Raw genomic sequence first — 22,737 nt, forward strand, 5'->3', positions numbered from 1 at the left:
ATGGACAGCGATGAAGGGAATGGAGCTGTATGTACAGAACAGGATGGATGGAGGGAAGGAGGGCATGTGTGTGCGGCACGGGACTGAAGGGAGAAAGCGAAGGCTGTGAGTCACAATAGGTGTATATATATAGGGTATTATGCCATTGGACAGATGGATGGAAGAACGGATGGAGGGGTGTGTAGGTGATGGAGGGGATGGATGGATACATGGACGGGTGTGTAGGTGATGGAGGAATGGATACATGGAGGGGAGTGTAGGGGATGGAGAGATGGATGGATACATGGAGGGGCATGTAGGGGATGGAGAGATGGATGGATACATGGACAGGTATGTAGGTGATGGAGGAATGGATACATGGAGGGGTGTGTAGGGGATGGAGAGATGGATGGATACATGGAGGGGAGTGTAGGGGATGGAGAGATGGATGGATACATGGAGGGGTGTGTAGGGGAGGGAGAGATGGATGGATACATGGAGGGGAGTGTAGGGGATGGAGAGATGGATGGATACATGGAGGGGTGTGTAGGGGATGGAGAGATGGATGGATACATGGAGGGGAGTGTAGGGGATGGAGAGATGGATGGATACATGGAGGGGTGTGTAGGGGAGGGAGAGATGGATGGATACATGGAGGGGCGTGTAGGGGATGGAGAGATGGATGGATACATGGAGGGGCGTGTAGGGGATGGAGAGATGGATGGATACATGGAGGGGCGTGTAGGGGATGGAGAGATGGATGGATACATGGAGGGGCGTGTAGGGGATGGAGAGATGGATGGATACATGGAGGGGCGTGTAGGGGATGGAGAGATGGATGGATACATGGAGGGGCGTGTAGGGGATGGAGAGATGGATGGATACATGGAGGGGCGTGTAGGGGATGGAGAGATGGATGGATACATGGAGGGGCGTGTAGGGGATGGAGAGATGGATGGATACATGGAGGGGCGTGTAGGGGATGGAGAGATGGATGGATACATGGAGGGGAGTGTAGGGGATGGAGAGATGGATGGATACATGGAGGGGCGTGTAGGGGATGGAGAGATGGATGGATACATGGAGGGGCGTGTAGGGGATGGAGAGATGGATGGATACATGGAGGGGTGTGTAGGGGATGGAGAGATGGATGGATACATGGAGGGGCGTGTAGGGGATGGAGAGATGGATGGATACATGGAGGGGCATGTAGGGGATGGAGAGATGGATGGATACATGGAGGGGAGTGTAGGGGATGGAGAGATGGATGGATACATGGAGGGGTGTGTAGGGGATGGAGAGATGGATGGATACATGGAGGGGTGTGTAGGGGATGGAGAGATGGATGGATACATGGAGGGGAGTGTAGGGGATGGAGAGATGGATGGATACATGGAGGGGTGTGTAGGGGATGGAGAGATGGATGGATACATGGAGGGGTGTGTAGGGGATGGAGGGGATAGATACATGGATGGGCGCGTAGGTGATGGATGGATGGATACATGGCCGGGGCGAGTAGGTGTTGGGAATGACAGCTGTTGTCTGCACTCCCACACATGTTGCCTGCATCCAGGAGGTGCACAGCAACAGGAGGGTGGGGGGCTGACCCTAGGCCAAACCCCGGGCACCCAGGTGTGGTGGGTGCTGTGCTGCTCAGCTGCTAGTGGGCTCTGTGTGGGGGCAGATTCGCAGGGCAGGGGCAGTCTGGGGCCCGTGCCCAGGGGCGCACTGGGATTCACAGCAAGAGGGAGGCCAGGGTTGGAGCCCAGGTGCTCTTCTCCAGGATCCAGGCAGGTGAGTGGCTCCAGCCCTTCCCACTCAGCGGGTGCTGCTGTCGGACTGCAGAGCCCACAGCCCGGGTGGCCCATCAGCACCGCGCCAGGACTGATCAGCCAGGGCCTGGCATCTAGACTGCAGGCGCCATCCCAGCCCGGCCGCCCTAGCAGCCACTGAGGGCACAGGGGCTGGAGCGCCAGGACCCAGAGCTGGAGCTCGCGCATGGCTATGGGGCTGTGTCCTTGAAATGGTGTTCCATTCATCCCTCACCGCCCCAGCTAGACCCCCCCCATGCATTGCCCCCGCAGCTGCACACACACACACCATGCATTGCCCCTGCCTGACTACACACACACACATACACGCATCACCCCGTCCCAGGTAATCCCCTCCATGCATTGTCCCTGCCCACAGCTACTCACACACACCCCACGCCATGCATCCTGCTGCCTGGATATACACACACACACGCTCCTATTCCTACGTTCACTGACACACACCCACGCACACTCTTGTTCTCACACACACTCTCATTCCCAGTCATTTCCATACTCACACCCCTCCTGGCTGAGCTCTCCCCCCTCAGCTCCGCTCCCTCTTTCTCTCCCTCTCCGTCCCTGGCACGCTCTGTCTCTCCCCCCTCTCCTCCTCTCTCTCAAGCTCAGCCCAGCCTCCCTCCATCTCTCTGTCCTTAGTGCCTCATCTTCTCCTCTTTTCTCTCCTTCCTCCCTCGTGGCTAACCCCCGCTGCACCAAGCCAGGATCCCAGCCCCACTGCCCCCCAGGTGACACTCCCTGTAACTCCGGCATAATCACGGCTAATCACTGCTCACCACTCCGGCCTGACCGCGTCAGGTTATTTATAAAGCCTGGCATTTGGCTCCCGGCTGGAAAACCGCCCTGGAACGGGTCCCCCCCAGCTCACCCCACAAGCCTCACTGTAACTGTCGTTTTCTGCCGTCATGTTGGGCATTAATTGGGCTTTGGCAGCAATTTCCCGCTCCCGGGGCAGGTCTCCAACTCCTCCCATGGCCCAAAGGGAAAAGGGCGCAGCGCCGAGATAGCAGGTGGCATGGAGCAGTGGTTAGGGCAGGTGACTGGCAATCAGGACTCCTGGGTTCCTATGGCCAGCTCTAGGAAGGGAATGGTTTCTCGTGGTTTGAGCAGGGAGAGGGGACTGGGTGTCAGGACTCCTGGGTTCTATTTTTGGTGCTGGGAAGGAGCTCAGGGCGGGTAGTTGGGTCTAGTGGTCAGAGCGGGGGGTGGGGGAGCTGGAAACACTCGTCCGGAAAAGAATTTGTTTTCATGTTTTTCCTTTTAAAACAAGTCTGTCTGTCCATCCATCTGGGGCTCTGCTCCAAACTGCTGCTGAGCTGGGCTTTGCAATAGCATCCCCATGTCTCTCCCCCACCCCCAGTTGGCTAGTCTCTATCCCCCCTTGCCTGTGGTCTGGGAAGCCCTCCGGGGGATGAGCCAACATCCTGCCTGCGTGGGAACTGCCTCCTCCCTCCCGGAGGGTGGGGAATTGTCTCAGGTTCACCCCGGTGACTTTCCGGGGACGCCGAGCTCCGTCCTGGAATAACCGGAGAGATTTCCTGAGGCTCCCGCAGGGCCCAACCCACGTCAGCCCCCGTCAGCGCCACGCTGAGCTGACGCCAACACCTGCCTCTGCTCCGGGGCATTGGCTGCCCGCGGCACCCATGGGGGGCCCTGTGGGCAGGGCCTGCTAATTAGCAGCCCAGAGGATGGCTCTCCTGGGGTGTGTAGCTGGGGAGAGTCACCACCACACCTCTCACACACACCCCTTGTACACACACCACTTTTACACCCTCATGCTCCTCACACACACAGTCCTTGTACACCCCCCACAGGCCGTACACCCCCCTTATACACTCCCACACTGCCTCTCACACACAGCCCTTATACACCTTCACATTCCCTCACACACAGCCCTTGTATACCCTCCCCCACACACGCAGTCCTTGTACACCCCTCCACAGAGCCTATACACCCCCTTTATACACCCCCTCTCACACACAGCCGTTATACACCTTCACATGCATTCTCACACACAGTCCAGGTATACCCTCACACCCCTCACACGCCCCCTTGTACACACACCCCTTTTACACCCCAGACCCCGCACAAACACACACACAGCCCGTACACCCCCTTATATACTCCCACCCCCCCTCACACACACAGCCCTTATACACCCTCACATCCCCTCTCACACACAGTCCTTGTACACCCCCGTACCCCTCACACACACCGCCCATCTATGCCCCCTCACACACACCCCCTCACACACACAGCCCTTATACACCCTCATAGACACCCACACCTCCCCCACACACAGGCCATACATCCCCTCACACACACAGTCTGAACACACACCCCTTATACACCTCCCCTTATATGCCCTCACACACAGCCCTTATACACTCCCACATCCCCTCTCACACACAGCCCTTGTACACCTTCACATCCCCTCATACACAGCCCTTTACACTCCCACACCCCCTCACATACATCGCCTGTACAACTCCCTTTACACATCCCACACTCCCTCTCACACACACACCATTATACACCCCTCACTCACAGCCTGTACGCACACACTTATACATAGACTCACACACACCCCTTACACACCTGCCCACAGGTCTACACACACAATCTTTACACACATATAAACCCTTACACACATATAAACATAGACACACACATGCACACTCTTTATACACCTCTCACACACACCGTTTTACACCCCCTTACACACCTTCCACACCTGTTCACACACACAGGCACGCACACACACAGGTATACACAACCATTACACACCCCCACACCCCCAGGGGTCTACATAGCACACACCCCTTACACATGCAGTCACACACACAGGTATACACTCACACACACAGGTTTCAGAGTAACAGCCGTGTTAGTCTGTATTCGCAAAAAGAAAAGGAGTACTTGTGGCACCTTAGAGACTAACCAATTTATTAGAGCATGAGCTTTCGTGAGCTACAGCTCACTTCATCGGATGCATACCGTGGAAACTGCAGCAGACTTTATATATACACAGAGAATATGAACCAATACCTCCTCCCACCCCACTGTCCTGCTGGTAATAGCTTATCTAAAGTGATCATCAGGTGGGCCATTTCCAGCACAAATCCAGGTTTTCTCACCCTCCACCCCCCCACACAAATTCACTCTCCTGCTGGTGATAGCCCATCCAAAGTGACAACTCTTTACACAATGTGCATGACAATCAAGTTGGGCTATTTCCTGCACAAATCCAGGTTTTCTCACATCCCCCCCACCCCCATACACACACAAACTCACTCTCCTGCTGGTAATAGCTCATCCAAACTGACCACTCTCCAAGTTAAAATCCAAGTTAAACCAGAACATCTGGGGGGGGGGGGGAGGAAAAAACAAGAGGAAACAGGCTACCTTGCATAATGACTTAGCCACTCCAAGTCTCTATTTAAGCCTAAATTAACCTTCCATGCGGCCCAGTATCAGTGGGGCTGGAACAAGTTTTCCAGTGGGGTTGTTGTATCTGGGCTGTTGTTAATACTTCATGCCGCAGCACCCTAGCATTCATCCTGCAGGGGGTTAGCCATGATCCAAAGGAAAGGGGATCGGGGAAGAGGTGTGGGTCACCTGGCATGGATGGAAGGGGGAGAATGGGGTTACTTCCCTCCCTCCCCCCCGCACGCTCTCCCCCCTCTGATCTCTCCCTTCCTCCCCTCACAACCCAGATCTGCTCCCACTGTAACTTGACCCCCTGCGCCAGCTGCTAGTCCCTAATGCTTGCCAGCCGCATGTGCGAGCCAGGCCGGGTCAGGGTCTGGTACCCGCTTTATAACCTGGCCTGGGGAGAACTCCAGCCCGCAGGACAAAGTGGGGGTTGGGGGTGGGGGGGAGTGTCCACGCCCCTGCCTGTCCCCGCTGGGGCTGACCCCGCGCTCCCAGCGCACCCGTGTCGACCGGGTATTCTGGGTGCACCCTGGGCAGGGCTTTCTGTGCTCCTGCCTGGAACAGGCCTGAGTTTTCAGCAGTCCTCAGCATCCCCAAATCCCAGGTGGCTGCTTGTAGGGCCCCTTGGCATTGGGCGTGGTGTCTAGTGGTTAGAGCGGGGCTGTGGGTAGGCTGGGAAAGCCAGGGCAAAATGAAGAGGCCTTAAAGCAGGGGTAAATTAAGCTGATGCTCCCTTTATGGACCCTTTATGCTGCCAGAGGGGCATGAAGGAGTCTTAATGTAAATAAGAATCAGGCTACAAGGTCTGGGACTCCTGGGTTCTCTCTCCAGCTCTGGGAGGGGAGTGTAATCCAATGGTTAGAGCAAGGATGTAGGAGTCAGGGCTTCTGGGCTCTAGGGAAGGGGAGTGTGATCTAGTGGTTATGGGTTCTTTCCCAATATTTGCAGCTGACCAGCTGTATGGCCTGGGGTAGTCACACACCCGCCTCCCACCTGCCTCAGTTTCCCCATATGTATAACAAGGAGGTGATGCTTTCGCAGGGATGCTGTGGGCTTTAGTGAGTCAATGCTGGCAAATCGCCTGTGTCTGCCTTTCCCTCCGATTGACCTTTTGGCTCTGCTGTTACAATAGACCCTTACATGAATTTTTTGTTGTGGGGGGGCGGAGGTTGTGGGTGCGGATTGACCACCTTGCTCCCATTTGGCCTTACGGCTTTTCTGGAGCCTGCCCAGCCTGGCTCACGGCACCCGTGTGCTTCCCATTCCCTCCCCCCTGTGCCCGGTTGGACCGACCAGTGCCAGCTGTCCTGCACCCCAGGCATAGGGAGCGGATGGTCCTCTCTGTCTGCACAGCACCCTCCTTTCAGAGCCATCTCCCTGGAAGGATTAACCCCCATCGTTCCTGTGCCATGCCCCACTAGGCATCAACCAGCAGCAACCTCAGGGGGGCGCTAGCTTAAGTTGAGGGGGTGCCTGGAAGGCAGGGCTGGAGCGTGTCGGCAGGGAGGCAGAGTGTGCGGGAAGCTCACCCGGCACAGCCCCTTTGTCCACCCCGCCCTGGCTCTGGGGTGGAGCGAGGGCTTGTGAGGTACGGTGGGGGCGCGCCTCCGTCTTCTGGAGAGGAAGAGGAGCTGAATGGAGCCAGCACCGTGGGCTCCGAGGCAGATGTGACAGTGACAGCCCCCCCCACCCCCGTCTCCGCAGGGCCTGCTGATGGGCGAGCGAGCAATGGTCCAGTCTTAAGGCCCAGCCGGTTCCGCTCTGCTCTCCGGCTGGGAAGGCCACGAGGATGCCCCCCTCCTGCCCTGCTGCGGCCGCTCTGCTCCTCCTGCTGGGCCGATGCCTGCTGCCGTCCGCGCTCTCCTTTCCCAAGGACCTCGCTCCCCTCAGCACCGTGGGCCTGCCGAGTAAGCCAGCCCAGTCGCTCCCTCCACGCTGCCCCCCGGAGCAGGGAACCCACGGCTGTCGAGCCACAGGCCTGGGCTGAGACCTGCCATGCTCGGGTCGCCCGAGGCAGCCGCCTGCAGGACGGGACACTGGGCGAGCCATGTAGTGGCCACAGCCGCTAGACCGCATGGCCTGTGGCTGGGACCCGCCCCCCACGCCAGAGGGAGAGCAAATGGCATGTTCCCTGCCTGGGCTGGGGTGTCCAGCTGGGGTGTCTCCCCAAGTCTGGAATGAACCCCTGGGAACGGAACAGGGTCTATCGGGGGGGTGATGTATGAAGGGCACTATGGGGTTCCCCTCAGCCGCTGTCCCCACTCCAATTACACCCCCCCCCCCAGTGTTGGGATGTCACTGGTGGCCATCGTGCCGGGGCGGGAACCCTGTGCCAGGGGAGGTGGAAGTGTATAATGGCCGCTCTTGCTCTCTGCCACCAGCGACATCCCCCTACCCCTGCTTCCGAGGCCTCGCCGGCGACAATGACACGGCCCAGCTCGGCCTGGACTTCCAGAGGATGCTGCGGCTCAACCAGACGTTCCTCATTGCCGCGCGGTGAGTGAGAGAGAGAGAGAGAGAGAGAGAGAGAGAGCCCCCATGGGGCATCGCACCGGCGCATCTCACGTGCAATGCGGGGCCCCTGCACTCCTCGCCCAGCCGCCGGTGTGCACAGGCCCCTCGCCCAGCCATGTGCACGCCCCTCGATCAGCCGTGTGCACGCCCCTCGATCAGCTCTGTGTACACGCCCCTCGATCAGTTCTGTGTGCACGCCCCTCGATCAGCCATGTGTGCACGCCCCTCGATCAGTTCTGTGTACACGCCCCTCGATCAGTTCTGTGTACACGCCCCTCGATCAGCCGTGTGTGCACGCCCCTCGATCAGTTCTGTGTACACGCCCCTCGATCAGCCACGTGTGCACGCTCCTCGATCAGCCGTGTACATGCCCCTCGATCAACTGTGTGCACACGCCCCTCGGTCAGCCATGTGTGCATGCCCCTCGATCAGCCGTGTGCACGCCCCTCGATCAGTTCTGTGTACACACCACTCGATCAACTGTGTGCACACGCCCCTCGATCAGGTGTGTGCACATGCCGCTCTATCAGCCGTGTGTGCACGCCCCTCGATCAGTTCTGTGTACACGCCCCTCGATCAGCCGTGTGTACATACACCCCTCTCCCAGCTGTGTGTGCACGCCCCCTCGCCCAGCTGGAGTCTGCACACCCCATCCTACACCCTCACAACTACAGCACAAACCTCCCCTGGCCCTCGCAGAACCACAGCGCGAGCACAGCCCTCCCACACGCCCCCAGCCATGGCACACGCCTCACGCGCCCCTTGCACAACCGCGTGTGCACACCCCGCCCCACACCCCACAGCCACGGCACACGCCTCACATGCCCGTTGCACAACTGCGTGTGCACATCCCCGCCCCACACCCCACAGCCACGGCACACGCCTCACATGCCTCCCACACAACCACAGTTGTGCACACACCCCTCGCCCAGCCACAGTGCGTGCATCCCCTCCTACACGCCCCCCCAGCCACAGCGCACACCTCACCCAGCCCTCGCACAACCGCAGGGTGCCCATGGTCTCACCCCCCCCCCCCCCAGCCACAGCGCACTCCTCTCCCATCCCACGCAGGGTCCCAGCACACAGCTTGCACTCCCCTCACACAACCAGAGCCCTCTCACACACCTTGCGCATGACACCGATGCTCAGAGACCATCACAACTCCCCTCTGCCCCCAGCCGTGGTCCTTGTGCTTCCTCACGTGCTCAGGAGATGGTCACGTTCCCTGCTCTCTCTCCACAGGGACCACGTTTATGCCTTTGACCTCAGCCAGACCCCAGAGGAGTTCTATCCCGAGAGGGTAAGGAGGAAGGGGAGTCGCGGCCGTGGTACGAGGGTGGGTGGGAGGGACTGTTTGGCAATCTTCCCTCATGTCAGAATGGGGTGCAGTGGTTAGAGCAGGGGGCTGGGAGCCAGGACTCCTGGGTTCTGTTGTCAGCTCTGCAAAGAGCCGGTGAGAGCAGGGGGCTGGGAGCCAGGACTCCTGGGTTCTGTTGTCAGCTCTGCAGAGAGAGTTTCAGAGTAACAGCCGTGTTAGTCTGTATTCGCAAAAAGAAAAGGAGGACTTGTGGCACCTTAGAGACTAACCAATTTATTTGAGCATGAGCTTTCGTGAGCTACAGCTCACTTCATCGGATGCATACTGTGGAAAGTGTAGAAGATCTTTTTACATGCTTTGTGTGTATATAAAAAGATCTTTTACACTTTCCACAGGCATCCGATGAAGTGAGCTGTAGCTCATGAAAGCTCATGCTCAGATAAATTGGTTAGTCTCTAGGTGCCACAAGTACTCCTTTTCTTTTTGCAGAGAGAGTGTTCTTCTGCGGTGAGAGCAGGGGGCTGGGAGCCAGGACTCCTGGGTTCTTTTGTCAGCTCTGCAGAGAGAGTGTTCTTCTGCGGTGAGAGCAGGGGGCTGGGAGCCAGGACTCCTGGGTTCTTTTGTCAGCTCTGCAGAGAGAGTGTTCTTCTGCGGTGAGAGCAGGGGGCTGGGAGCCAGGACTCCTGGGTTCTATTTCACTTCTGGGTCGAGGGGAACAGTGGCCTGGGCGTTCTTGGCCCACCCTGCTCAGAGTTAAAAGCTGCTGGCCAAGGCTGTCCACAGAGCAGCCTGTGACCTCAGCTGCCATCCTGCCCTGCCCTGCCCTTCCTTAGCCAGAGGCCTGCGTGGTCCCATGCTCCCCCCAAGAACACCTTTGTGCCCCTCCTAACCCCCTTCCTTTGCCCCCCACCCCTTCTCTAGCATCTCACCTGGAAGACCCAGGACATGAAGAACTGCGCCATGCGTGGGAAGCTGCGGGTAAGAAATGTGGCTCTGCCTCCAGATGTTCCTGTACAGATGTTCCCTCCTAGGCCACCCCAGGGAGAGGAGGGAGCTGGAGTCTGAAAATGCCCCTGTGCAAGTCCTGGAGCCTCTCTCTCGCCCATAAGAACGGCCATCCTGGGTCAGACCAAAGGTCTATCTAGCCCAGTATCCCGTCTTCCGGCAGTGGCCAGTGCCAGGTGCCCCAGAGGGAATGAACAGAGCAGGTGATCATCAAGTGATCCATCCCATCACCCATTCCCGATGGGTGTCTGAGCTCCTATAGCAGGGGGCAGCTCTGGGCACCTGGGAGATTCATCCCCCCCTTCCTGGGAGATGCGCTCTAAGGGCTCAGTCCAAAACCCATGACATCTACAGCTTCAGGGAAGTTTGGCTCGGGGCCCCACCCCCCAGCTTTGTGCCATGCCCCGTGTGCCCCTCAGATGTTGCCCTCCACCCCAGGGGTGGCTGCATTCCAGTGGTGCTCTAGGCACAAGCATCCAAAATGCTTTGAGATCCTCCAGGCTGGAAGGGGCTAGGGAAATGTGATATCTCCTTGTTCCAGTCTCTTTTCCTTCTCACTCATCACTTAACCCAGGTTCCTGTGCCGGGTGATGTACACACCTGTTCCACCCCAGGTGACTCACTCCTCATCCCCATCAGAGCCAGCTGACCACGCCGCCTTCTTTGCCCCTCCATGCCACCTGATCACACTTCCCCTATTCCAGGAAGCCCACAGCCACTCCATAGACCCCTCCTTCCCAGTGCTAGGCAAACCCATGCCTCCCCCCCCTGATGCCAGGTGACCCCCACCCCTTCCCCAATCCCCTTTAATTTGGATCATGGCTACCTCCCGCACAGGACGAATGCTATAACTACATCAAGGTGCTGGTGCCCAAGAATGATCAGACCCTCTTCGCCTGCGGGACGAATTCCTTCAATCCCATGTGCCGTACCTACAAGGTGAGGACACCAGCCACCCGTCCCCTGCACTGGTCTGTCTGCAGCATCACAGAGCCCCATGGGGACCAAGCTGAGCTCATGCAGGGGCTGAGGTGGTGGGGCTTGGGGGGTGGATGGACACTGGTTGCTGGCTGGATCCCTTTCTCACTTTGCGCCCTGCACACACTCAGGGCTGTTCCTGGTGGCCCACATGGCTGGACAAATCTTGTTAGGCGCCAATGAACTTCCAGCGACCGTGCTGCAGGGGCTGGCCCAGCTCAGCAGGCTCTTAGGTTCCAATCCAGGCTCAGGGCTCAAAGGCTGGGCCGGCAGGCGGCTGCTGGGTGACCCCCGGGTGAAATGAGTTTGCTAGGGCTCAGCCCAGATGTCCAGGACTTAGAAACCACCCCCTTGTGGGCAGCCTCAGCGGAGAGGTCAAGGAGTGAGTGGGTCCCACAGACTGGAGTCTCCCCCAGGTCAGGTACGAGCGCACCTTGTCCGATTCTCCCAGGGTCAGAGTGGGGCAATGCATGCTGGGAGCAGGAGGCCCCATGGGCCGCGTCTCCCTATTAAAGTTGATGGGTGGCCATCAGCTACGTGGGCAGCACTCAGGCCACCCAGGACCTGGGAGGGTCAGGCCAGCCCAGCCCTCCCTTGACGGGGCCCCATGCATCGTTGTGGCGTGCTCTCCTGTGGGGCCCTGGGGTGGTGTTTGCATGGCTCATGAGTTCACCTTGGCCCTTGGTTCCCAGATCAGCAGCCTGGAGCAGGAAGGGGAGGAGCTGAACGGCCAGGCCCGCTGCCCCTTCGATGCCAAGCAGACCAACGTTGCCCTCTTTGCAGGTACGTTGCCACGCCCTCGGTGGGTGGTGGGACACAGGCTGAGTGGTGCAGCCAGCCTCCAGATGCCGTGCCGGGATGGGGGGGGTGACAATCAGGGTCCAGACACCCCATGGGGAGAACAGGGGGTCTGATCCCCACTGAATACGCAATTGCACAGGCAGAGGGGTCGCCCTGTGCAGGGGAAAAGCCGCTTCTCCCTTTGTTTGGTCACAGACTTTAAAGCGTAATGTCAGTGAGCAGCGTAGTCCTGTAACGTGCACCCTCAGCTGAGTCAATTGCTTATTCTCTGGGGTTCGGACCCCTGTTCTCCCCTGGGGTGTCCAGACCTGGGGGTCGTTCTGGGGCTGTGGGGGGGGGCGCACAGTTCTGACCCACATGGGGGTTTGCATTCTGACACCCTGACGTTGGGGGGTGTGGGGTCTGTCTATCTATCCCCATACCCCCCTCTATCTATCTATCTATCTATCTATCTATCTATCTGTCTGTCTATCCCTGGTCAACCCCTCTATCTACCTATCTGTCTCCATACACCCCATCTATCTATCCATCCATCCATCCCCACACACTCCCTCTATTTATTTATCTATGTATCTAATCTTCCCTTTACTCTCCCTCCCTCCCTCTCCTCTCTCTTGTTCTTCCTCCCCTCTTCCAGATGGGAACCTGTACTCAGCCACCGTGGCAGACTTCCAGGCCAGTGACGCGGTGATTTACCGCAGCCTGGGCGAGAGGAGTCCCGTGCTCCGCACCATCAAGTACGACTCCAAGTGGCTGCGAGGTGAGGGGGCCGGAAGCTGCGGGGAAGCCCTGGATGGGGGCAGGGGAGCAGCAGGAATACATCGCATTTGGGAGCCTTGCCTCCAGGCCAGGATTTGCTTGGAGCTGTCCCAGGGAAGCAAATGACTCATATCAAGGGAACTAGCAGGAACCTTAGCTCTAGCAGGGAGTATAGATTAGTGGTTAGAGCAGGGGGCTGGGCGCCAGGACTCCTGGGTTCTGTTCCCAGCTCTGGGAGGGGATTGGGGTCTAGTGGTTAGAAGAGCGGACAGGCAGTCAGGACTGCTGGTTTCTCTCCCCAGTTCTGGGAGGGGAGTGGGGTCTAGTGGTTAGAGCAGGTGAGTCTGGACTTCTGGATTCTATCCCTGGCTCTGCTACTATCTCCGGCAAGCCCCTTCCCCACCTTTTGCCTCAGTTTCCCCCGTGTGTAGTGGGGATAACATTGACCCAGCCCTCGGTGGGGCGGGGCTCTGAGGCTTGCTGAATTAATATCTGCAAAGTGCTTTGAGCTCCTTATGTGGCTCCTCCCGACTTCACCCCCCTGTCTCTGCCCCTCCGCCCAGAGCCCCACTTCCTCCATGCCCTGGAGTACGGGAACTACGTCTACTTCTTCTTCCGGGAGATCTCCATGGAATACACCACACTGGGCAGGGTGAGTGCCGAGCGGGGGCCGAGGGGACTCAGCGTAGCCAGGCCCCAAGGGGTGGGGTGCAACCATGGTGGGTAGGGGTTGGCATGCTGATGGTCGGGGGCACCGTGCCCTCGGGGGCTGCCTCCTGGTGGCACCCACAGCCCAGTATGGGCATACCCCGGTCCCTGGATGTGTTAGCGCCCTGATGGCCAAAGGGGCCAATGCCCAGCACCTCCCAGCCTGGGCTTTGCAATGGGATCAAAGGGAGCTGGGCATCTAAATCCCATAGACAGAAAAGATGAGGGGATCCCTGAACCCTTTAAGCCAATTTCTAAATCCCTGCCCCGTGGCTCTCCATGGGGGGATGGACAGGATTCCCTGTTGCTCTCGATGGGGGATGGGAGGGATTTTTTATTGCTCTTGATGGGGGGATGGGAGGGATTCCCTGCTGCTCTCCATGAGGGGTTGGGAGGGATTCCCCGTTGCTCTCCATGGGGAATGGGAGGGATTCCCCATTGCTCTCCAAGGGGGCATTCTCAGTGGGAGCTGCTGGGTACTGAGCAGCTTTGAACAGTCCACCCCTTAGGCTTGGAGCCCACTGTGTGCCCATCACTGTGGCCTCTGGCCAGGCCCTGCTTTAGTTGAGCCCCACAGCAGGAAGAGAACGCTCCCCCACCCCCCTTAATCCGAGGCAGCGTAAACACTCAGCCCAAAGGCGAAGCCTGGCCCCGGCTGGGCCTGCCTCAGGGCACCTCAGCCTGGCTGGAGCGGGGTGTCAGCAGCCCCGGCAAGGCCAGCCGGCCCCTCCCCGTAACCAGTGCCCTGCCCCAGCAGGTGATCTTCTCGCGCGTGGGCCGGGTGTGTAAGAACGACATGGGGGGTTCGCCCCGCGTGCTGGAGAAGTACTGGACCTCCTTCCTCAAGGCCCGGCTCAACTGCTCCGTGCCCGGAGATGCCTTCTTCTACTTCGACGTGCTGCAGGCCATCACCGACGTCTTCCAGGTCAACGGGCGCCCCGCTGTCTTCGGGGTGTTCACCACCCAGTCCAACAGGTACCGCAGCCCCCCTCCAACCCTGCCAGTTTGCTCAGTGGGGCGGGACCTCGTGGGCCCTCCTGCTAACGGCCCAGCAGCACCCAGGGTACCAGGCCTTGGAGCATGGCGCTGGGATGCCATATGCCTGCAAGGCACCGTGTGCCTTCAGGGTCCTCCTGGGGGTGCTGGGGCTGGGGGGGAGGAGTCTGAAGGTGTTGACAGGAGAGGATGAGTTGGGATCCACTCCCCAGTCTGGGGAGGAGGGAGCTGGCTCTACTGCTGGCTTCCCATGTGACCATGGATAAGTCACTTGATTGCACTGTGCCTCAGTTTCCTCTTCAGTACAATGGGGATAAGGAAATGTCTCTGCCTCCCCGGGGGGAGGGAGGATCAATCCATTCCTGCCAGTGGTGGGCTCCGATATGGAGCAGAGGAGCCTGCTAGAAAAGGCTGAAAAGGGCAGGCGCAGAACTGTGGGAGGGGGCCCGGATGTATAAATCCCCCTGCTGTGCCTCCCCCATCACCCTGTCACTTCCTGCCTGCAAAGCCCTTTGGGATTCTTTATAAATGGCCCTGCGATAACAAGTGGTGTGCGCAGCCCAGAGACCCTACAATAACAAACCAGTGTGCATAGCCCAGAGACCCTACAATAACAAACCAGTGTGCACAGCCCAGAGACCCTACAATAACAAACCAGTGTGCACAGCCCAGAGACCCTACAATAACAAACCGGTGTGCGCAGCCCAGAGACCCTACAATAACAAACCAGTGTGCACAGCCCAGAGACCCTACAATAACAAACCAGTGTGCACGCCCAAAGACCCTACAATAACAAACCAGTGTGCACGCCCAGAGACCCTACAATAACAAACCGGTGTGCGCAGCCCAGAGACCCTACAATAACAAACCGGTGTGCACAGCCCAGAGACCCTACAATAACAAACCAGTGTGCATAGCCCAGAGACCCTACAATAACAAACCAGTGTGCACAGCCCAGAGACCCTACAGTAACAAACCAGTGTGCACAGCCCAGAGACCCTACAATAACAAACCAGTGTGCACAGCCCAGAGACCCTACAATAATAATCCAAGCTGGGCCCAGCAGCAGCTGAGTGGAGGTTGGAGCCACCAGCAGCCCCACTCAGGCCTCCCCTCATCTCTACCACCCCCACAGCATCACTGGCTCGGCTGTCTGCGCCTTCTACCTGGACGACATTGAGCGAGCGTTCACTGGGAAGTTCAAGGAGCAGAAGAACGCGGATTCTGCCTGGACCGCAGTGCCGGAGGAGAAGGTGCCTAAACCCAGGTAAACAGCCCCCTCGAAACGGAGCAGGACGTGTGTGGGCTGTTACTGGGCACAGCCCCTGGCCTGGCCTTTGAGGCAATGGGCCAGAAGCCAGGACTCCTGGGTTCTATTTCCAACACTGGGACTAGGGGCTAGAACAGTGGCCTGGGCATCAGAGCAGAGGGTTGGGAACCAGGACTCCTGCGTTCTTCTCCCGGCTCTTGGAGGGGAGTATGGTCTAGTGGTTGGAGCATGGGCGGGAGCCTCTTCGGAGGGGGAGGGGGTCTAGGGGGTTCTACCCTGGCACCTTAATTATGTAGAGATGGACACATGGTTTGGTTAACACAACATCGGCTCCCTTGGGGGCTCCCCAATCCAACCCTGTGGGTGGGACTGGGAGCTAGGCAAGTGGAGCAGCTGCAGGATGGGGGGCACTGCCCCCTACCCACAGCCAGCTGAGGTGCTGCCCCTGGGCCGCCCACGCCTGCAGCTGGATTCTCTCTGTCCCTACAGGCCAGGCAGCTGCGCCAGCGTTGGCCAAGCGGCCGGCTACAGAACCTCCAACGAGTTCCCCGACGAGACGCTGGCCTTCATCAAGTCCTACCCACTGCTGGATGAGGCCGTGCCCTCCGCCACGGGAAGGCCCTGGTTCACCAAGACCACCAGCAGGTACCACGAGGGCGCTGGGGCTGGAGGGGCAGCCGAGGAAGGGCCGATGCTTCCTGGGCAGCCAGTAGGTGGGGGACCATCAAGCCGAGCCAGGTCCCACCTAACCCATTGCCCAGGGCTGGGTTCTCCTGTGCCGGATTCACTCCCATCTACCCCATCAAGATCGTCCTCTGCCTTCCAAGGCGTTGTCTCATCCTATGGCGAAAGGACCACGGGGAGGGGGCTCCCAGCCCTTCCCCTGGGAGCTGATGGTGTCCAGACGTTTTCCTTTCTAAATTGTCCTCTGGCTCCGTTTCAGCTAGGGTGACCAGACAGCAAATGTGAAAAACCGGGACAGGGGGTGGGGGGGTAATAGGAGCCTATATAAGGAAAAGATCCCAAAATCGGGACTGTCCCCATAAAATTGGGACATCTGGTCACCCGAGTTTCAGCCCATCCGCCCCAGTCCCTGCTGGCTCACCCTAAACAGCCCCGTGCAGCCTGATCCTCCTGCCTAACAGGAGTCAGCGAAGGGGAAGTGCACCAGGCTCTGAGTGGGATTGAGGGGCAGCCATCAGTGGCAGAGGCAACCGACCCCGGTCTCTTGCGGCTGGATCCTTTGGGGCCAGTAAACTATTACCAGCAAACGGTCTTTGACCAGTGATCAGTGAGAATAAACCACCTGGGCCCTGGCAACAGACCGGCCTCTGCACATGTACCGATGTGTGCCGATGTGTACGTCTTCGCCCTGGTGGGGTCACGTGTGTGCACAATGGTGTGCGTGCGTTTGTGTGTGTGTGCGCCACGCCCAGATGGGGTTCTGTGCGTGCCCATCGTGCACGTGCGTTTGCAGGTGTGATCACGTGTGCACAGGTACGTGCGTGTGTCTGTATGTGTCTCCCCTGGGCAATAGTGCTTGTGCGGGGACGTGCGTTGAAGTGCACACACGTGGCCTTGTGGGTGCACGTGCATATTCATGTGTCTGTGTGTCCAATGGCTTCCAAGTCCCCTGGGCTGCCACACCAGGCTCGTGCCCTGAGCTAGCGCCCTGCCACCCCCCACAGGTACAAGCTGACCCAGCTGGCAGTCGACCCAGCCGCTGGCCCCCACAGGAACTACACGGTGCTGTTCCTCGGCTCGGAGGACGGGAAGGTGCTGAAGGTTCTTACGGGGACTAAGGAGAACTCCAGCGTGGAGACCCTGCTCCTGGAGGAGATCAGCGTCTACAGCCCGGCCCAGTGAGTGCAGCTGGGGCACCATGCGCTCGGCCTGGAACGAGAGATGGAGAGCAAGCAAAGCACTCGCTAGAGAGAGTGGGACCTACTGGTTAGAGCAGGACTCCTGGGTTCTAGCCTCAGTTTTGGGGACGCAGGGTCGAGTGGATTAGAGCAGGACTCCTGGGTTCTAGCCTCAGTTTTGGGGACGCAGGGTCGAGTGGATTAGAGCAGGACTCCTGGGTTCTAGCCTCAGTTTTGGGGACGCAGGGTCGAGTGGATTAGAGCAGGACTCCTGGGTTCTAGCCTCAGTTTTGGGGACTCAGGGTCGAGTGGATTAGAGCAGGACTCCTGGGTTCTAGCCTCAGTTTTGGGAACATGGGGTCTAGTGGTTAGAACGAGGGGGAGGGGGATCTCGGCTTCAGGGTTCTGTTCCTGGATGTGGCTGAGTGATTAGCAAAGGGACCTGGGAGTCTGGATTCCTGCGTTCTATTCCCCTGTGCCACTGACTAGCTGTTTAGCCTGGGAGTCTTGCCATGCCTCAGTTTCCCCACCTGTCAAACAGGGAGAGCCATTCTGCTGTACCTGTGCTCTCGTGGAAGGAGGGGCGCGGGGCGTGGGGGCGCGGGCTCGGTTTTGACTCTGGCTCTCTGTGCTTGGCCCCAGGTGCAACGTGAAGAGGGAGGACAGGCGGATTGTGGGCCTGGAGCTGGACACGGCCCACCAGGCCCTGTACGTGGCCTTCTCCAGCTGCGTGCTGCGTGTGCCGCTCAGCCGCTGTGACGCCTATGGGAGCTGCCGGAAGTGAGTGGGGGATGGGCCGTGGGTTGGGCTGCTGCCTCCTGGCATGGAGGGACCCTTCCCAGCAGGGTCCCGAAGGTCCGGCAGGGCCGGGGCTCCATTCACACAGTGCGGGTGCTGCGGGGGTGAGAGGGAAGGGAACTGTGTGTGTGCCAGGTGGGAGTGTGTGTGGGGGGGTGTGCACGCAGGGTGTACAGCGTGTGTGTGTGTGTATCTGAGTGACAGGGAAGTGTGCACGTGTGGGGGGGGTGTTGGGGGAAGTCTGCGTGTGTGTGTGGAGGGCATGAGGGGTGTACAGCATGTGTAGGTGTGTTGGGGAAGTGTGTGTGTGTGTGTGTGTGTGTGTGGAGGGCATGGGGGTTGTACAGCATGTGTAGGTGTGTCGAGGGGAAGTGTGTGTGTAGGGGAAGTGTGTGTGTGTGTGTGTCGAGGGCAGGGGGTGTACAGCATGTGTATGTGTGTCGAGGGGGAGCGTGTGTGTGTGTGAATAGGGTGTGTGTGTTAAGGAAGTGTGTGTGTGTGGGTAGGGTGGGGGGGTGTACAGCATGTGTGTGTGTCATGGGGAAGTGTGTGTGTGTGTGTGCGTGTGTGTGTGTGTAGGGTGGGGGGGTGTACAGAATGCACTTAGGACGGAAGAACCCAATGCACAGCTACAGACTAGGGACCGAATGGCTAGGCAGCAGTTCTGCGGACAAGGACCTAGGCGTGACAGTGGACGAGAAGCTGGATATGAGTCAGCAGTGTGCCCTTGTTGCCAAGAAGGCCAATGGCATTTTGGGATGTATAAGTAGGGGCATAGCGAGCAGATCGAGGGACGTGATCGTTCCCCTCTATTCGACATTGGTGAGGCCTCATCTGGAGTACTGTGTCCAGTTTTGGGCCCCACACTTCAAGAAGGATGTGGATAAATTGGAGAGAGTCCAGCGAAGGGCAACAAAAATGATTAGGGGACTGGAACACATGAGTTATGAGGAGAGGCTGAGGGAGCTGGGATTGTTTAGCCTGCAGAAGAGAAGAATGAGGGGGGATTTGATAGCTGCTTTCAACTACCTGAAAGGGGGTTCCAAAGAGGATGGCTCTAGACTGTTCTCAATGGTAGCAGATGACAGAACGAGGAGTAATGGCCTCAAGTTGCAATGGGGGAGGTTTAGATTGGATATTAGGAAAAACTTTTTCACTAAGAGGGTCGTGAAACACTGGAATGCGTTACCTAGGGAGGTGGTAGAATCTCCTTCCTTAGAGGTTTTTAAGGTCAGGCTTGACAAAGCCCTGGCTGGGATGATTTAACTGGGAATTGGTCCTGCTTCGAGCAGGGGGTTGGACTAGATGACCTTCTGGGGTCCCTTCCAACCCTGAGATTCTATGATTCTATGATTCTATGTGTGTGTGTGTTGAGGGGGAGTGTGTGTGTGTGTGTGGGTAGGGTGTGTTTGGACCATAAGCAGCCATTGGCTCTCCCAGTGCCCCTGCCTGGCCCGTGTCCCAGCCCCGACAGGTGTGAATGCCCGACCCGAGCCAGTTCCAAGAAACCCAGAGCCCCTGCAATCTCTCTCTGACCTTTCCATGTCCTTTATCTGGCAATTAAGACCACCTATAAAAAGCCCCCAGCGAAGCCCTGAGCAACCCCCCTCCAAGTCATCAGAAGAAGGGATAACAGCACACGGAGCAGAACAGGGCTGGCATTAAAAGCATGGGGGCCTGTCTAGTGGTTGTGGAGGAGGAAGGGAGTCAGGACTCCTGGGTTCTATTCCCAGCTCCGGGAGGAGACTGGGGTCTAGTGGTTGGAGTGGAGGAGGGGGAAGGGAGCCAGGACTCCTGGGTTCTATTCCCAGCTCTGCCAGTGATTTGTGTGATCTCGAACAGGTCATTTCTGCTCTCTGAGCCCCATTTTCTATGTGGCTGAAACTGGCCCTCTGGGGGGGTGCTCGGGGGCGGGGGGTGATGAGTTTTGTTTCTGCAGCACGTGTTACCAGCTGCATCATCTCTGCACAGGCTAGTCATTGCTGCTTGGCGCTCTAATCCTTAGCGCTTCTGAGCTGCCTCATCCCTGCAGCTCCCAGTACCGTTCACCTCATTGCACAGAGAGGGGTCGGGCAGATGGCGGGGCCGGGAGCAGAACCCAGGAGTTCCCTGCTGCCTTGCATTCGTAGTTCCCCCGCCCGGTGCAGCCTGCCCGACCCAGCAGCACCCCTCACCCTCTGGTGGGAGGAGCTAAAGGAGCACGCTGGACATCCTGACCCTGCTCTCACGCCCACGTGTCCTAGGATCAATCCATCAGTGACACAGGCATCGAACCAAGGTCTGATCTGACACCTAGGGACGTCCCCCCACTGACTTCACTGGCCTTGGATCGGGCCATACGTGAAGGCAGAATCAGGCCCCAGAACGCACCAGTGATCCACGTTGACTGGTTTCCTGACAGTGTCCCATGCCAGTTATTTTGGAGGCAGGTAAACCACCCCACCTCCCATATGAGCGTTAACTACCCCTGGGGCCAGGAGTAGGGGATTATTTCCTGGCCCTCAGAGGATGATCTGATGCTGGCTAGCCCTGTCATAGACTCATAGAATATCAGGGTTGGAAGGGACCTCAGGAGATCATCTAGTCCAACCCCCTGCTCAGGGCAGGACCAATCCCCAATTTTTGCCCCAGATGGCCCCCTCAAGTATTGAACTCACATCCCTAGGTTGAGCAGGCCAATGCTCAAACCACTGAGCTATCCCTTGCCCCTGTCCAGGCTGCTACCATTCATATTACGTAAGCAGATGGCTGAAGAGATCTGGGAGCCGTTAGTGACTATCTTTGAGAACTCATGGAGGACGGGAGAGATCCCAGAGGGCTGGAAAAGGGCGAACATAGTAGCTAGCTGTGAAAAGGGGACTAAAGACAATCCGGGGAATTACAGACCAGTCAGCTTAACTGTGGGGTACCTGGAAAGATAATGGAGCAAATAATTAAACAGCCGAGTTGCAAACACCTAGAAGAAAATAAGATGATAAGTAACAGTCAAAATGGATTTGTCAAGACAGACCATGTCAAACCAACCTAACATCCTTCACTGACAGGGTAACAAGCCTTGTGGATGGGGGGAAGTGGTAGGTGCGGTGTAGCTCGACCTCAGTCAGGCTTTTTATACTGTCTCACGTGACTGTCTCGTAAATGAACTAGAGAAATAGCTTAGCGATGACTCTACTATAAGGTGGGTGCACAACTGGCTGGAAAAGTGTACTCCGAAAGGAGTTATCAATGGCTCGCAGTCAAGCTGGAAGGACGTGTCGAGTGGGGTCCCGCCGGGATCTCTCCTTGGTCTGGTTCTAGTCAATATCCTCATAATGGATGTGGATAACGGCTTAGAGAGTACACTTATGAAGTCTGTGGGCATGCCAAGCTGGGAGAGGTTGCAAGCGCTTTCGGGGACAGGATTAGAAATTCAAAATGATCTTGACAAACTGGAGAAATGGTTTGAATTAAATAGGATGAAATTCAATAAGGACAAATGCAAAGTACTCCACTTAGGAAGGAACAATCAGTTGCACACATACAAAATGGGAAATGACTGCCTAGGAAGAAGTACTGCGGAAAAGGATCTGGGGGTTATAACGGATCACAAACTAAATATGAGTCAACAGTGTAATACTATGGCAAAAAAAGTGAACCTCCTTCTGGGCTGGATTAGCAGGAGCGTTATAAGCAAGACGCGAGAAGTAATTCTTCTGCTCTACGTGGCACTGATAAGGTCTCACCTGGAGTATTGTGTCCAGTCCTGGGCGCCACACTCCGGGAAAGATGTGGACAAATTGGAGGAAGTCCAGAGGAGAGCAACAAAAACGATTAAAGGTCTAGAAAGCTTGGCCTGTGAGGAAAGATTTAAAAAATTGGGTTTGTTTAGTCTGGAGAAGAGAAGACCGAGTGTGGGACATGATAACAGCCTTCAAGTCGGTAACAGGGTGTGATAAAGAGGAGGGTGATAAATTATTCTCCTTAACCCCTGAGGATAGACAAGAAGCAATGGGCTTAAATTGCAGCAAGGGAGATTTAGGTCAGACATTAGAAAAAACTTCCTAACCGTAAGGCTGGTTAAGCACTCAAACAAATTACCTAGGGAAGTTTGGGAATCTCGTTGTTGGAGGTTTTTAAGAGCAGATTGAACAAACACCAGTCAGGGATGGTCTAGATAATATTTAGTCCTGCCTCGGTGCAGGGGATTGGATCAGGTGGCCTATCGAGGTTCTGTCCACCCCTGCATTTCTGTGATTCTGCGTCTGATCTGCTTCCCAATCCATCACAGGAGCTGCTTGGCCTCCCGCGATCCATACTGTGTCTGGCTCAGGCCAGGAGCGTGTGTGGGTTTTGGACAAGAAATCAGGTGAGTGGCTCTGGTTAGAGATTGGGAGGGGCGGGGGATTTCCCAGGGGTCTGCAGTCCTGGGTCAGTGTCTGCTCACAACACAAGGGACGGCTGTTGAAGCAAACCAGATGCGGGTTTCAAATGTGCCCTGACACA

General features: G+C 57.5%; 1 protein-coding gene across 5 annotated transcripts in view; it reads left to right on the top strand.

Moving 5' to 3' along the window:
• The window catches only part of SEMA6C (semaphorin 6C), a 92,275-nt gene that overhangs the window by 51,028 nt on the left and 18,510 nt on the right, over positions 1-22,737 (top strand). For 3 of the 5 annotated variants that reach the window (XM_073323013.1, XM_073323016.1, XM_073323014.1), the window contains exons 3-16: positions 6,951-7,153; positions 7,628-7,742; positions 9,003-9,060; positions 10,000-10,056; positions 10,921-11,022; positions 11,754-11,844; positions 12,500-12,622; positions 13,185-13,273; positions 14,087-14,304; positions 15,461-15,592; positions 16,085-16,240; positions 17,284-17,457; positions 18,100-18,237; positions 22,523-22,600. In XM_073323013.1, coding sequence (XP_073179114.1) covers positions 7,036-7,153; positions 7,628-7,742; positions 9,003-9,060; positions 10,000-10,056; positions 10,921-11,022; positions 11,754-11,844; positions 12,500-12,622; positions 13,185-13,273; positions 14,087-14,304; positions 15,461-15,592; positions 16,085-16,240; positions 17,284-17,457; positions 18,100-18,237; positions 22,523-22,600 — 1,649 coding nt within the window. In that variant the 5' untranslated portion in view covers positions 6,951-7,035. The remainder of the gene's footprint in view (positions 1-6,950; positions 7,154-7,627; positions 7,743-9,002; positions 9,061-9,999; positions 10,057-10,920; positions 11,023-11,753; positions 11,845-12,499; positions 12,623-13,184; positions 13,274-14,086; positions 14,305-15,460; positions 15,593-16,084; positions 16,241-17,283; positions 17,458-18,099; positions 18,238-22,522; positions 22,601-22,737) is intronic. The other 2 variants (XM_073323015.1, XM_073323017.1) reach the window with 2 other exon arrangements.

This window comes from Lepidochelys kempii, chromosome 24 (genome assembly GCF_965140265.1).
Source record: "Lepidochelys kempii isolate rLepKem1 chromosome 24, rLepKem1.hap2, whole genome shotgun sequence".
NCBI lineage: Eukaryota > Metazoa > Chordata > Testudines > Cheloniidae > Lepidochelys > Lepidochelys kempii.